The sequence below is a fragment of the Lontra canadensis genome, unplaced genomic scaffold (assembly GCF_010015895.1).
Source record: "Lontra canadensis isolate GAN:19392208 unplaced genomic scaffold, GSC_riverotter_1.0 scaffold75, whole genome shotgun sequence".
Lineage (NCBI taxonomy): Eukaryota > Metazoa > Chordata > Mammalia > Carnivora > Mustelidae > Lontra > Lontra canadensis.
This window is the reverse complement of record NW_022631069.1, coordinates 3924493-3936975: the sequence shown is the minus strand read 5'-3', so window position 1 is coordinate 3936975 and position 12483 is coordinate 3924493. Positions and strand designations below refer to the sequence as shown.

Sequence of the window (12483 nt, the reverse complement as noted above, 5' to 3'; positions counted from 1 at the left end):
ACTTGGGCACGCGCGCCCCGGGTCCCGGCGCCCTCCTGCCTGGAGCCCCGAAGGGCGGCAGCCGGCCAGCCCGGGCCCGGGGGCGGGGCCTGGGGCGGGGGCGGAGCCAGGCCGGCGGCCGGTGTCAGGTTGCTCCGGTAACGGTGACGTGCTGCGGCGTGGGCGGGGCAAACACGCAGGTTGCATATTTTAGGAAGTGAGGAGGAGGCGCGGGCTTGAGCTGCGGCGGGGTCTGGGGCGCGGAGCTGCGGCGGGAGGAGGCGGACACGTGGCAGCAGCAGCGGTAGCAGCCTTAGCGGCGGCATCGGCCCCAGCCGCCGGCCGGCCTCCCTCCCTCCCGCCCCGCGGCAGCCCTAGCTCCCTCCTCTCCGCTCCCCCGGCCGTGCTAGCTCGGCCGGGAGCTGCTCTCTTCTTTCCTCTCTGATTCTCGAGCGACAGGACCCGGCGGCGCGCGCAGACCTCCGCCACCATGGGGAAAGGGGTGAGTGTGCGGCGAGTCCGGCGAGGGGGCGCCGTGAGGGAGGAGGAGGAAGAAGAAGTCAGGAGGGCGCCCGCCGCAGCAGGAGGCGGCGGAGGAGGAAGCGGCGCGGCGTGGAACGGGCAGGCAAGGCGGCCGGGCTTAAAAGACGACGCACTCTGGAAACGGAGGGAGCGCAGCAATGGGGGCCCGGAGGGCGGGGGGAGGGAGCGCCGGGGGGACGGCGGGCGGGCGGCGGCGCGGGGCTGGCCGCGGACCCCCGGGTCCCAGCGCGCTGCGGGCCGGGGGCTCCTGGAGGCGGCGCTCGGGAGCCGCGGGGCCCGGAGTAGGAGGAGGGCGGACGGCGCCGGGCCGCCCCGGGAAGGAGCTGGCGGCCGCGGCATCCCCGAAGCCGGCTCCCCTCCCCTCCCCTCCCCTCCCCTCTCTCCGCCCGCCCTCACCTCCCATCTCTTGCCTTCCCTTTTCCTTCCGCCCTCCGTGCCCGGAGGAAAGGCGTGCTCCTCCCCTTCCCCTGGGGCGCGCCGCCGGGGCCCCTCCCGGGCTGCCTTCCCACCGCGGCCCGGGTCCGGGCGCCCGCGGGGGCTTCCGACGCGGGGGCGGCCCTGAGGGGGTGAGGCTCCCACTGTCGGTGGCGCTGGGGCTTAGCCAGTTAACCCGGAGAGGCGGCCGCCCTCCCCAAAGAGGGGGGGGGAAAAACAACAAAAACTGGCTTCCCTTCACTGCGGAGCTGGTCTTACTGGCTGGTGCCAGAAAGGGTGTGTCTTCACCGCCCTAAGATGGCCTTTAAGGTATACTTTTGAGAGCTTTAATGGGCCGCTTTCCATAAACACTGGATGCGCCCTGTGGCGGCTGGAGTGGTCATTTCCCTGGTGGAGAGGGGTGTGTAGAGTTTTGTTTTATTTTTTGAGGGATGAGCCTGGAAGGAGGACTGGCTGGCTCTTCAGGGCCTCTGGGTACAATAAACCTGAGAAAGGACGGGCGGGACGAGGTGGTAGGAGCGCAGAGCCGCGGGAGAGAGCGGCTCCCGAAGGAACCAGGGGGTCTCGGGGCAGGGGCGGAGAATCCACGAAGCTCTGGCGAGACCAGAACCACAGCTCGTTTCTGTGTCTCTGTGCCTCGTAGCTGCGATAACCTGTAGCCACGGCAAAAGACCGAGTATCAGACCCTAACGGAGCCAAAGTCAAGTTGAGAAAAGTTTATACAAGATAACCGCCCCCCAACAAAGTATCAATTCATGGTAGAAAATGACCAGGTCGTGAGAACACGGGCAGGAGAACAGGCGCTCCGTTATCTCCAGGGCTTGCACGATGTGGGTATCTAGTAGGTCTTGGAGATTTTCAGGGCTCCGCAGGGTGGCGGGAGTGGTGGGGGAAAAGGCAGGGTGTGTTCTTTGGGGATTCTTAATTTTGGGTGTTGAAGGAGGTGATCAGAAAGCCTTGAACCTGATAGGGAGGGTAGGGAGAAGTGGCATGTACCACCAGTATCTTTTAAAATCATAGAATGTGGAAGGCTGGCCCTGGTTATAGAGCTGGAGGCAAAGAGCTGAGAACCAGCCAGCATACTCCCCACGATATAAAAGTGGGTTAATGGTCCCAGGCCACACGGACAAACCCTAGGCCATTCCCATAAACAAGACCTTTTAAGCTCACCCTTTTATCTCCCCTCCCTCAAAAAAAGAGAAAAGTTGATATCCTGAGCTGGACATTCCTGCTTGGGGGAGGGGGGGAGGTGTAGTGATCAGGGATATGTACTCAAGGCCTAGGAAGGTGAAGTGACTTGTTCAAGGTCAAATGGTTGGTTAGTGACACACCAGGCTGCCTGATTCCTGAACAGCTTGTGGCCTCCCCAGCCTGAACACTCACCCACTTAACGTTGCCTTATATGCAGAACTCCAGTGTTGTTCTTTATTCAGATGAAAGTGGGGTATTTGTGATCCTTGAATTAATGTCCCTAAGAGCTGTTTGAGTAACTAAGTTCTATCCACCATTCTCTGTCTCTTTCATAACCGAACCCATGCACAACAGTGGTGATTCGCACACCTGGGTTGTGGAGGTTCTGAGCTCAGGATGTCTTAGGGATCTTAGTATAAAAAGCCAGTGGCTGCAAACACAAAAATGAATTATAGCTGGTTCCCAGGATGATAGGCTCCTTATCTGCTGGGTCATCGTAAGCGTTTTGGGGGACTCTGGTAAATTGAATATTAAATAGGGGGGAGATGTGTGTTGGTGATTCTCCTGAGATGAAGTCACCCCTTCTGTCCCCAAGGACTTACCGTGATAGTCCAATGTTCAGAAGGATATTTTATGCTGAAATGCTGGGATTTTTCCACATGGGGATTAAAATGTGGGTGGAGTGGTGACTAAAGCCCTCCTGATAATTGGTTAACCAGGAAGCCTGTGCTGGCAGCTAATTTTTAAGGTCATTGTTAATTTCTTCCCCTCCTCTTCCCACTGCCTTGGGGGCCTAAGTTTTGATGGTATTTCAGGTGATTTTATTTCTCCTTAAAAATCTAGTTCCTAAGCTCTCGGTAAGAAAATGAACGATTCAGCTCCTGCTGAATCATTCCTGGATGAAATAGGATTTTGTCCCTTTTTTTCATATTGGGTGTTGTTGCCAGTGACTTGGCCTAAAGCCACAGCCAGGCCTGCCACCCACAACTAGCTCACCAAAAGGTACACAAAAAAACCTTTCTCTTTTCTCAAGTTTACAAAAGCTAGGGGTGTGGGGGATGTCACCAGGTCCTTCCGTGTGGTTCCCCATTGTTTGAATATTAACTTAGTTACCTGGAAAATAAATCCTAGCTTATGGGTGGTGATTTCAAGAGGAGCCAGGGGAAAAAGATTTCAGGTGAAGGTTGCACAAGGGATACACATGTCAGCAGAAATCCTATGGTGACATTATCAGCTGCCCTTTGGGAGCTCAACTTGAAAGTGTGACTAAATCCCCTCTGGCCGCTATAAAGTGAGTACTTTAGACTGGAAACATCGGAAGGCAGAGTCCTCAGAGTGGAAAGTTGCCCGGGCCTGGCCTGGAGCAAGTGGAGAGCGGTTACAGGAGGAACTGTTGACCAGCCAGGGGGCCGGACCAGAGGGCCCGGGTTGCATCACACTCTTTTTGCCTCTGAAGTGTTCAGTGTGTGAGTGTGACAGTTCTGGCTCAGGGTTCTTTCTGTACCCTGTTCTGAGGGTGTATCCTCTTTTGGTAACTTACTATTTGTTAATTTGTAGTGTTCTCTGCCAGTAAGTTTGTAACACTCTAGTGACTCACCTTTGGGTGGGAGGGTAAGGAAGGGGGGGAGGTCTGCATTGTAAATGAGGAGGCTGAGAGGAGGCTAACCCCTGTAACCTCCCTCCCGCACCCTGCAGGGGAGGTTAAAAAATTCAGTAAATACACATTCAGGTGAGAGCTAAAACTGAAGAAAGGTGTACATTTTGGTACAGAGGGTGACATTCCTCCCCACCCCCACCCATCTTCTTGTAAACTGGAAGTGTTACCACTAAGTTTCATTTAAAAATAAAAAGTGAACCCAGAATTAGAAAGCACAATAGATGTGGTACCCAAACATGCTCCATCCAGAACCTTTCCAAGTCCTTGTTTCCTGATTATTTTAGCAACAAATTAACAGTTCAGTGACTTTCTGTTCAAAATCAGGCTGTGTTGTCTTAAAGATATCCAAACTTAGGAATGAGATAAAGGCTTTAACTGTTTGAAGGATTTTGTAGGCAAAAGTAAGAAAAATTAGTTTGTTCATTTAAAACGAAAAGGTAAAAACAAATATGTGTGTGTGTGTGTGTGTGTGTGTGTGTGTGTGTGTGTATTTTTTTTTTAAGCCCTCAAGCTTCAGGTTTTCAGCTGGCCCTTTAAGTAGGCTTCTGGCCCCCAGGACCAAATGCAGTCATCTCTGTTCTGTCGAAAGTGAGTGCAGTGCAGGCACATATCACAGCTATGGTCAAGGCTTACCAAGGATTTGGCATGGAGAGAAGATCAGATCTTTATAAACTATAGGTTTCCTGTTCATCGGTTAGTCTTAAGGCCTCCAAAACCAGACAAGAATTTTTCTTTCAAGTGAAAAACATATTAAGGATGGAAACATAATAGGAACTACTATTAATTACCCTCTAAAGGAAAGCCAAGTGGAAGTATCCCTCGACATTGCTGACCTCCCAATTTAACAGCATCTTAGAGCTTTCGTCTACTTTCACTTTTCAAGCAAGGAACTTGACTTTTTTTTTTTAAGTCTTTGTAAGACTTGAAAGAAAAAAGGGGGGGGGGGGAGGGGTTGCTTTTCAACCCTCTGTGATGGGAAGGGAGTGTGAACATTTGTGCTGCGGTGCCTTCTAGCTGCCCAGGGCTCTCTGCCAGCTAGCAGGCCAGAAGAAGAAACACGAGTGTCAGATCAGATGGGCTCACAGTAATCAGAGTGGCTGCGTTTGGACAGCATGACGCTGGGCAGAATGTTTCCCCATCGCTGCCAGAGCTGTCCAGTTCTGGGTTACTCTGAAAATACATGGCCAGTAAGGGATAATGCAAAGCAAAGAGAAGTTGAAAGCCCACTGGCTTTTTTTTTTTTTTTTTTTTTTTTACGCTCTCCTTCGTTTCTGTATTTTTGGAAGAGAAGACGTAACCAAGTCAGGTTTGAACTTTCTCACGTTGCTATGAATTGAGTGTATGAGAGGAAGTGTATTCTTTGGCTGGAATCTCAGAGAGACTGTTCTTTGCATATGACTCACCTCATTAGTTGTGCTGAAATCTGTTGTCAGGAATCCACAATAAGTTCTTCACATTTATTTGACTGATGTTTGGGTAGCAAATTCGATCAGTGAGAAGAGAGCCCCCATCCATCCACCCACCCACCCACCCTGCAGTTTTTCTCAGGTTTCATTTGCGTCCTGAGCCTTGGGAATTGGGGCCAGTACACCTCATTCCTTTCTTCCTTTGTGACTCTACAATGAATTGTATCTGAATATTAATTCTCTCTGAATCTGGTTTTATCCAAACTCTACTGAGTAACAACTGTTTCATGTTTTCTAGTAGTGACCCAAAGCGTTGGTTCGTGGTGGCTGGTGCTTTGTCTTTGGGGCTTGTATTGTTGGGGGCCTGAAAGTGGAGAGTGTCAGTTGTGGGGATCAGTGGGTCTTGGTGTCGGATTTATTTTTCCAGGCTGTCATTGTGGCCAGGGCCCTTGGGCACTTTGGGGCGATATCCTTTTCTGTTTGTCTTACATCTTCCACATGATCCTTCCGTGGGGCCATATTGGTTTTATTGTTTGAGTTCGGGTGACCTGTGTCTGGAGCCTTGTGCTGCCTTTGTCCTCTTCAGCCTGCCAGCTGGTTTACTTCGTACCCTACGCTTCGTGTACCAACTGAGGAATGATGACTGGGAATTTATTCAGTCCCCTTGGAACGCTGGTGCCAGCTAGTAATCCTTGTCTCTCGAACTGACAGTATCTTTTGAGTAGCACTAGCCAAAGAGAGCTCTGTAAAATAAGAAAAGGGGTGAGGTGGGCAGCGGATGGAAGGAACAGGCAGAAAGTTTTAACTCTTCATAACCCGGTGCCTAATGATGGAGGTTAACTGAGTTAACCCCAGTTAAAAAACAGGCTTGGGTTTTGTTTTGTTTTCTTTTCAATCACTGAAAGAACTAAGAATATTAGAACTAAGAATTTTAAAAGAGGTAGTAAATCTAAAGTATATAGATTGTTTAGACATTCTACAATATTTTTTTTGATTATGGGTGTACACTGTTGCAGGTCAGGCGGGCTGGCAAGCTCCTTAAGAATTTCCTTAAGAAATTGGGGAGGAAGGTTAAGCCTAGTTTGTTTGGGAGGCTGAGGGAGCCTGTTGACTAGAGCTGGAGCTGGGTTCTCCCCATGCCCAGCTGGGTGGGCTACAGTCCAAGTATGGAGGTCCTGAGCTGATCTCATGAAGGGACCCATTGCTCTGGCTTTGCTCCATGACCTTCTCTAGCCTGCTGCATGTTCAGGTGAGTGACAAGGTATATGAAGGCGTGCGTGGTGGTCCCCTGGGTCACCTCCTGCAGAAGAAGGCAATTCATTCTTTAACTGCCCTAAATGCTGCTCCAGGCGCAGAGCAGCTGCAGTATTCAGGCAGTGTGTGTCCTCCCTCAGCCCTGGCCACAGCCACCTCGGAGCCCTGGGTCCCCGGCTAGAAAATTCCTTGCACGTAAACTAAACCACTTAGTCATTTAGGCGCAACTCCGGGTTGTAATGAACTGGGCTTGATCGTTTCTGATACTTTAAGTTTTAACTGATGAGATTTAAAAAAATACCCCGAATGGGTTGTTTTTTTAAGGTTGAAAGGGGTTCTCATAGGAGGCGAGGGATGGCAGTAATTTATATGTTAATTAAAACCCAGTTCTATAATAACCATGGTCCCGTGCTTTGCAGAGTACCTCTAAGTACACCGTTGTGTTTGAGCATGATTTAATAATGCACGATCCCGGGAAGATGGGAAGAGCCCGTGCGCCCCCCCCCCCAGCTTTTCCCCCCACATGAAGGAAGGCATAGCGCCCCTTCTGGCCCCCTTGCTGGTCCAAAGCTTTATTAGTTTGTGTGTAGGCTTTAGACCAGGCATACCGGGTTTTAGGTGTTTTGTTTTCAGGCTTGACAGCAGCCCCTTGATTAATCAGATGGTCAGAATGCCTTCTAGACTCTTCAGTCATCACACCAAATGTTACTGCCGTCCGGAGGGACAGGCAGCTGAGGCTGACTGTTGAGGGTCCCGCAGCCATCCAGGACGGCGGGGCAGGGGGGCGGGGTGGTGGCTTACCTCAACCACAACATCGATGCTGGCTGAAAGGGCATGGATGTCCAGAGCTTCCCAGTAGCCCGGAGGCAGCTTCAGCAGTTCTAGAAGTCTGAAGCTCATGGAACTGCCGGCTGCCCCCATGGCCATCTGTTGCTGTGGTGGGACGGGTCCCCTCTTTAGGCTTTTTGTTACTGACAGAGACAAAGGAGCACATCTAGGGGGTGGTCCATGTTTTTACATGATGGAACCTCATACTTGTGTTCACCTTGGTTTCTCTTGTCGAGAGTTTTCTCTTCCCATGTCCTGGGTACCTTTGCCCACTGCTCAGATCCAACAGTAGCAGAATTCCTTAGGGCATCTTTGGGAGAATGGAATCCCTGGGAAGCACTGGATGAAGTAAGGACCCATTTTCAGCCGTGTCACACTGGGCACGCCCCTGCCCTCCTTGTGACCTCCCACTTCCTAAATTAGCAATGGAAAAAACACACACACACAAACCAGAACCTAACTCACTTCATCATTTTCACTAGTCAGTGTCTCATTTATGTGGGGCCTCATGGGAACCTTGAGCTTCCCATTGTATCCTCCCTCAGAGACCTTGGGGTGTGTGAGGGGGTGCCATTGCAGAGAGCATGGTGGGTGTAGGAGAAGTGATCTGAGTTTTCTGATTGAAGAAGTAAGAATGTGTGCCCACTGCCCAGAACCTGCAGGAAAGGTTCTTGTAGTCAATTGGGGAAACCATGTTTCTCTCATTTTTCCCAAATGTTTTTAAAGGAGATAATAAAGAAAATGCTGTCTCACCCAATTTTTAGCATTGTTCACCATCCCACCCTATACTCCCTCTACCCCAAACACACAAACACACATATTTTTCTGCTTCGAATCTATGATAATCGAGTCTTAATGGAGACTTAAGAAATAATTCGTTTCTGTCACAATAAGCGGATATTAAATCATTGTTTTACTTGTAGGGAAGAACTGAATTGTAAAAGACGTCTGGTCTTCTGGACAAACATTGCCCATTGAAAAAATTAAGATCTTAAAGGAGAAGAAATTCCACATATTAATACTTGCCATGTCTCTCTCACAGATGTCCTCATTTAAAACTCGGCCTTACATAGCATGAATTGATGAGGAGGGAGGATGGGAGCTATTAGGAAATCAAACTCCCAGCCAATTTAACCATTGATAACTGAGTCTGGAGGCAGCATACTTTTCTGTAAATGGGGATACAACTTTGGAACCTGTCCAGGGCCTCTCGCTCTTAATCATTCTCTCCTCCTTTTTTGGAGTGGAAAATACTGAAAGTCTGAGCATCAAGCATATAGGTGGTGAGGCAGAGGAATTTTTTAAATCTGGTTTTCACATATTTAAATTAAACTTGCATTAATGATATCTTGCTTAAAAGAGAAATTGTGAACTCTCTTTTAAAAGTCAATACAAACTGACCACATAGTCTTTTAGAGATTCCCTAGTCAATGCCTTTAAAATGATTTTTAAGTGATGTGCTTTCCCATTAAATACGGGAAAGAAATCCCACTTCAGGCTGTGGTTCTTGTCTGGTGGAAGCCCTGTCCTTTCTTTCTGTTTTATTTGTGTGTTTGCTTTCAGTGTGTGATTATTTTCCATTTTAACACTGGTACGGAGGGCTCTCTGCAAAGAGGCACTTACAAATGTGGTTGCTCCACAGTGGAGAGAATTTCAAGAATGTTGACTATCTTTAGACCTGCTTCATTCTTAACAGATAAGATAGAAACAAAAGAACTCCACTCTGGTGGGAGAAGTTAGTCAAGGAACACTGCAGAAGGAACCACAGGAGTTGAACAGCATGAATAATAAAAATGTCTCTGCTCGTGGGCCGCACCAACTCATTTGGGGCAGGATTTCTCTTTAGAGTCTTAAGAGGATGTTTTCCAAAGTCAAGTGAGTGTTGTACTTTATTTGCAGCCATCTTGGCTGTGACTGAGATACACCTGTGTCCTTTTTTGTTGTTGTTGTTTTCTTTTCTTTTTTTTTTTTTTATATAAGCACAGTAAAATTTTGATCTGGACACAGGTTCTCAGTTAATTGCTTTCATAGCTAGCAGTGCACTTCTGCTAGTTGGAAGTGAGTAAGGGAGAGCTACAAGATAATGGAGCAGTAGCACGACAGAGCATCCATTTTAAGAAAAGTGCTGCTCTCTCCTTCCCCTGCTCCCTCTAAGGTGGCAGTTACGGGAGGCAGTTTGTGGGGTGGGGGTGTCTGGAGGGAGGGCGTCTTCTGAGCTGACCAAGCTCTGAAGCACCAAGTTCAGGCTTTGTCTAGATAAGCTCCAGCATTTTAAACGGAGTGGGGGGAGGGGTATGTGGAACACTCTAAATTTAAACTATAGACTCACCATTTTCTCTAAAAACTGTTCCAGTTTTCACGAGGGCGTAGGTGGATCCTGTGAACTGTGTGATAATGCACGTGCTTTCCTCCTCCCTGCTCATGTCAAAACATTTCCAGGGACTTTTCATTTGGGGGCTTTATTTTCGGGATGTAGACTGGGGAGAGGACTTTTTTTTCCTCTCTCTCTCTTTTATTTAAATAACTTTAAGAATTCTTAGGCTAACTTCTTTTTTTACATATAAGAAAAGATGAACAGGTCACTATTCTTATGTAAGACCTAAAAAAAATTAAATTGGATCTTTAATGGCTTCTTGGCAAAGCTGAGAATTTAAACGTAATGATAAAAGTGACTTGCATCTAAGGGTTTTGTTTCATTGGTTCTCCCAGAAAACACTACATGGAGGTAGGCACAGCGATTCTCTCATGCTAGGGAGGAAAAAGCAGAAGCCTGAGAGTCAGGGACTCACCCGAGGATGCATGGCTGCTGGGAGGTAGAGGGCAGGAGTCTAACTTGGACTTGGCTGGTTCAGAACGTGGAGGCATCAGCACCCCAGTTACTAATGTCAAGAGGTTGCATTCTCTCAGTGGGATGGATGGAAGGGGGTGGTGCAGAGATTTCGGCTGCACCACCCTCTCCCTGTTCACCCCAAATGGAAATGCCTGGCGGGACCCTTCTGTGGCTCCCGTGACTTCTACCCTGGTCTTAATACCCTTGGGCGCAGATGGCGTGTCGTGCACACGCAGTACTTAAAATCGTAGTCGCTCTTGTTTAGTTTGTGGTTTGTGCACCTACATTCCCGTGTGTTTCCACGAGTACTGTCTTGTTGTTGGCCGTCCTAAAACCTGCTGAAATCCCCTGCTCCACAGTCTGCCGTGTGTTCATCATACACAGCCTCACCTCTCCCACATTCTCCTGTAGGTCGGACGTGATAAATATGAACCCGCAGCCGTTTCAGAGCATGGTGACAAGAAGAAGGCGAAGAAAGAGCGGGATATGGATGAACTGAAGAAAGAAGTTTCTATGGTGAGTATTAGGAGGCAGGTTGCTTTCTGTTCTCCTTGTAAGTTAATTGAATCCTATCTGTTGGGTGTTCGATATCCACCCCTCCCCCCGCCCCCCGAATCCTTCAGTCAGAAGCTTTATTTGAAAAGTGAAGCCATTACTGTGGTTGTTTCTACAGACCTTACCAAGCCGTAGAGGTCAATATGGAAAATTTCACTTTCCAGGCTGTTGGAGCGTTGGGAAGGTTATCCACCGCCCTGGCATAACCAAAGGTCCACAGAAGGAACTGTGGTTGATATCAGGGGGGCCTCCACTTTTCTCTGTTTCTGGATGATAGCAGACAGTGGGGGACCTCGAGCCCCTCCAGCTGTGGAGGCTTCCGCCGACACAGCCTGTCTAGAACGTGCTGGTCATCCAAGAAGGCCGGCAAGGTTTCCCTCCAGAGCCAAGACTCCTGGCCCTTCCTGAAGCTGTGGAGGGTCGCAAGGGGCTTGTCCCACAGCTTCCACCATCCTCCAGGGCGGGCTCTTAGCACAGGGCTGTGCGGCTTCCGAGCCGCTGGGGATCTGTGAGAGGCCTCCCGCATTGCGAGGGAAGGAAAGCCTGTTAGCTGAGCTGAGCCAGTACCTGCCAGGAGTGACATTAATGTTTTCCTCCGACCTTTTTTTTCGTGGAACAGTGTTTAATTCTTTCATTTTCTGTTTCCCCTTAGGATGACCATAAACTTAGCCTTGACGAACTTCATCGCAAATATGGAACAGACCTGAGTCGAGTATGTTGTCATGTCTCACTTGTACAGGATCATTCCCTGGGGCCTCTCTCCCATGTCACAGACCTAAGCCTGGAGCCTCTGGGAGGAGAAGGGTGACAGGCACCCTCTGAGTATCCCCTGTGCCCCAGGTGAAGCTCAGGCTTTTGGATTCTTCTTTAGTATTTTCTTGGCCCCTGACAACTTTGAAAGTGGACATTATTGTCCCCGTTTTATAACAGGTGAGATCTAACCAGGGGAAGCACCCGGATTTGAAATGGAGTGGCTCCACAGCCGCGCTCCTTCCTTGACCTTTCAATTACAGATCTTTGTCTCTGTTCTTCTGTGTTCATGACATGGAATTGAATGTTTGAGTGAGGTGAATCTTCAGCACTTCAGTTTTTGCACTTTTGCCATCTAGCTCCATTGCTCCAGAACCTTGGTTATTCTAGTATTCATCCAAAACTTGTCTTTTTACCCCATTTAAAGTAATCTTTCTGCAAAGCCTGTGTTGTGGGTCCTTGTTACCTGGTATTAAATTTGCCACACGAATGACATAAAAGTAAACAGTTGGGGAAGGGTGCAGTTTGTTATTTCTGTGCAAAATGTAAAAACTCTGGGGACTCACATGGGTGCCAGCCACCGTGAAGCCATTATTTCAACACATCCTCAAGAAGTTGTCAGCGGCGCTGCTGGCATGGGTGCCCTGGGCTCGGAGGGGAGGCCTGACTCCCAGATGGAGGTGCCGCTCACTGTTGGGCGGCTGAGCACGTGTTCTCCCTTGTAGTAACCCCTGGGAAAGGGGCCTCGGGAGAGTGAGGGTAGCCCCGGCCTCCGTGCCCAGCACACGCGGAGCGCTCGGATGGTGGGTGTCCATTACTCTGTTCTGAGGTACCGCCAGGAACTTGAGGGAGGGTCCCAGCCAAGTCCTCACTTTCTCTTAATTGCCTGGCTTTCATCTCCCTGTTCCTCATACTCCCTAGGTAACTCCAATATTTAAAGTAACATGAATACAAATTCTGTATTAACAGATACTTTGGGCAGACATGGGTTTTGTCTTCTCCTCCCGCCCCCACTTGGGTATTTTGATAATATGAAAGTAATCACATTTTCTTCC

The 12483-nt window shown here is 49.3% G+C and overlaps 1 protein-coding gene across 2 annotated transcripts in view; it reads left to right on the top strand.

Annotated features, from left to right (window-relative positions):
• Positions 1-230: 230 nt before the first annotated feature.
• Positions 231-12483, top strand: part of ATP1A1 (ATPase Na+/K+ transporting subunit alpha 1) — a 28903-nt gene continuing 16650 nt past the window's right edge. Inside the window, exons 1-3 of one of the 2 annotated variants that reach the window (XM_032881343.1) lie at positions 231-481; positions 10535-10639; positions 11331-11390. In XM_032881343.1, the coding sequence (XP_032737234.1) occupies positions 470-481; positions 10535-10639; positions 11331-11390 (177 nt within the window). In that variant the 5' untranslated portion in view covers positions 231-469. Of the gene's footprint in view, positions 482-1239; positions 1267-10534; positions 10640-11330; positions 11391-12483 lie in introns of those variants that run through there. The other variant, XM_032881344.1, reaches the window with a different exon arrangement.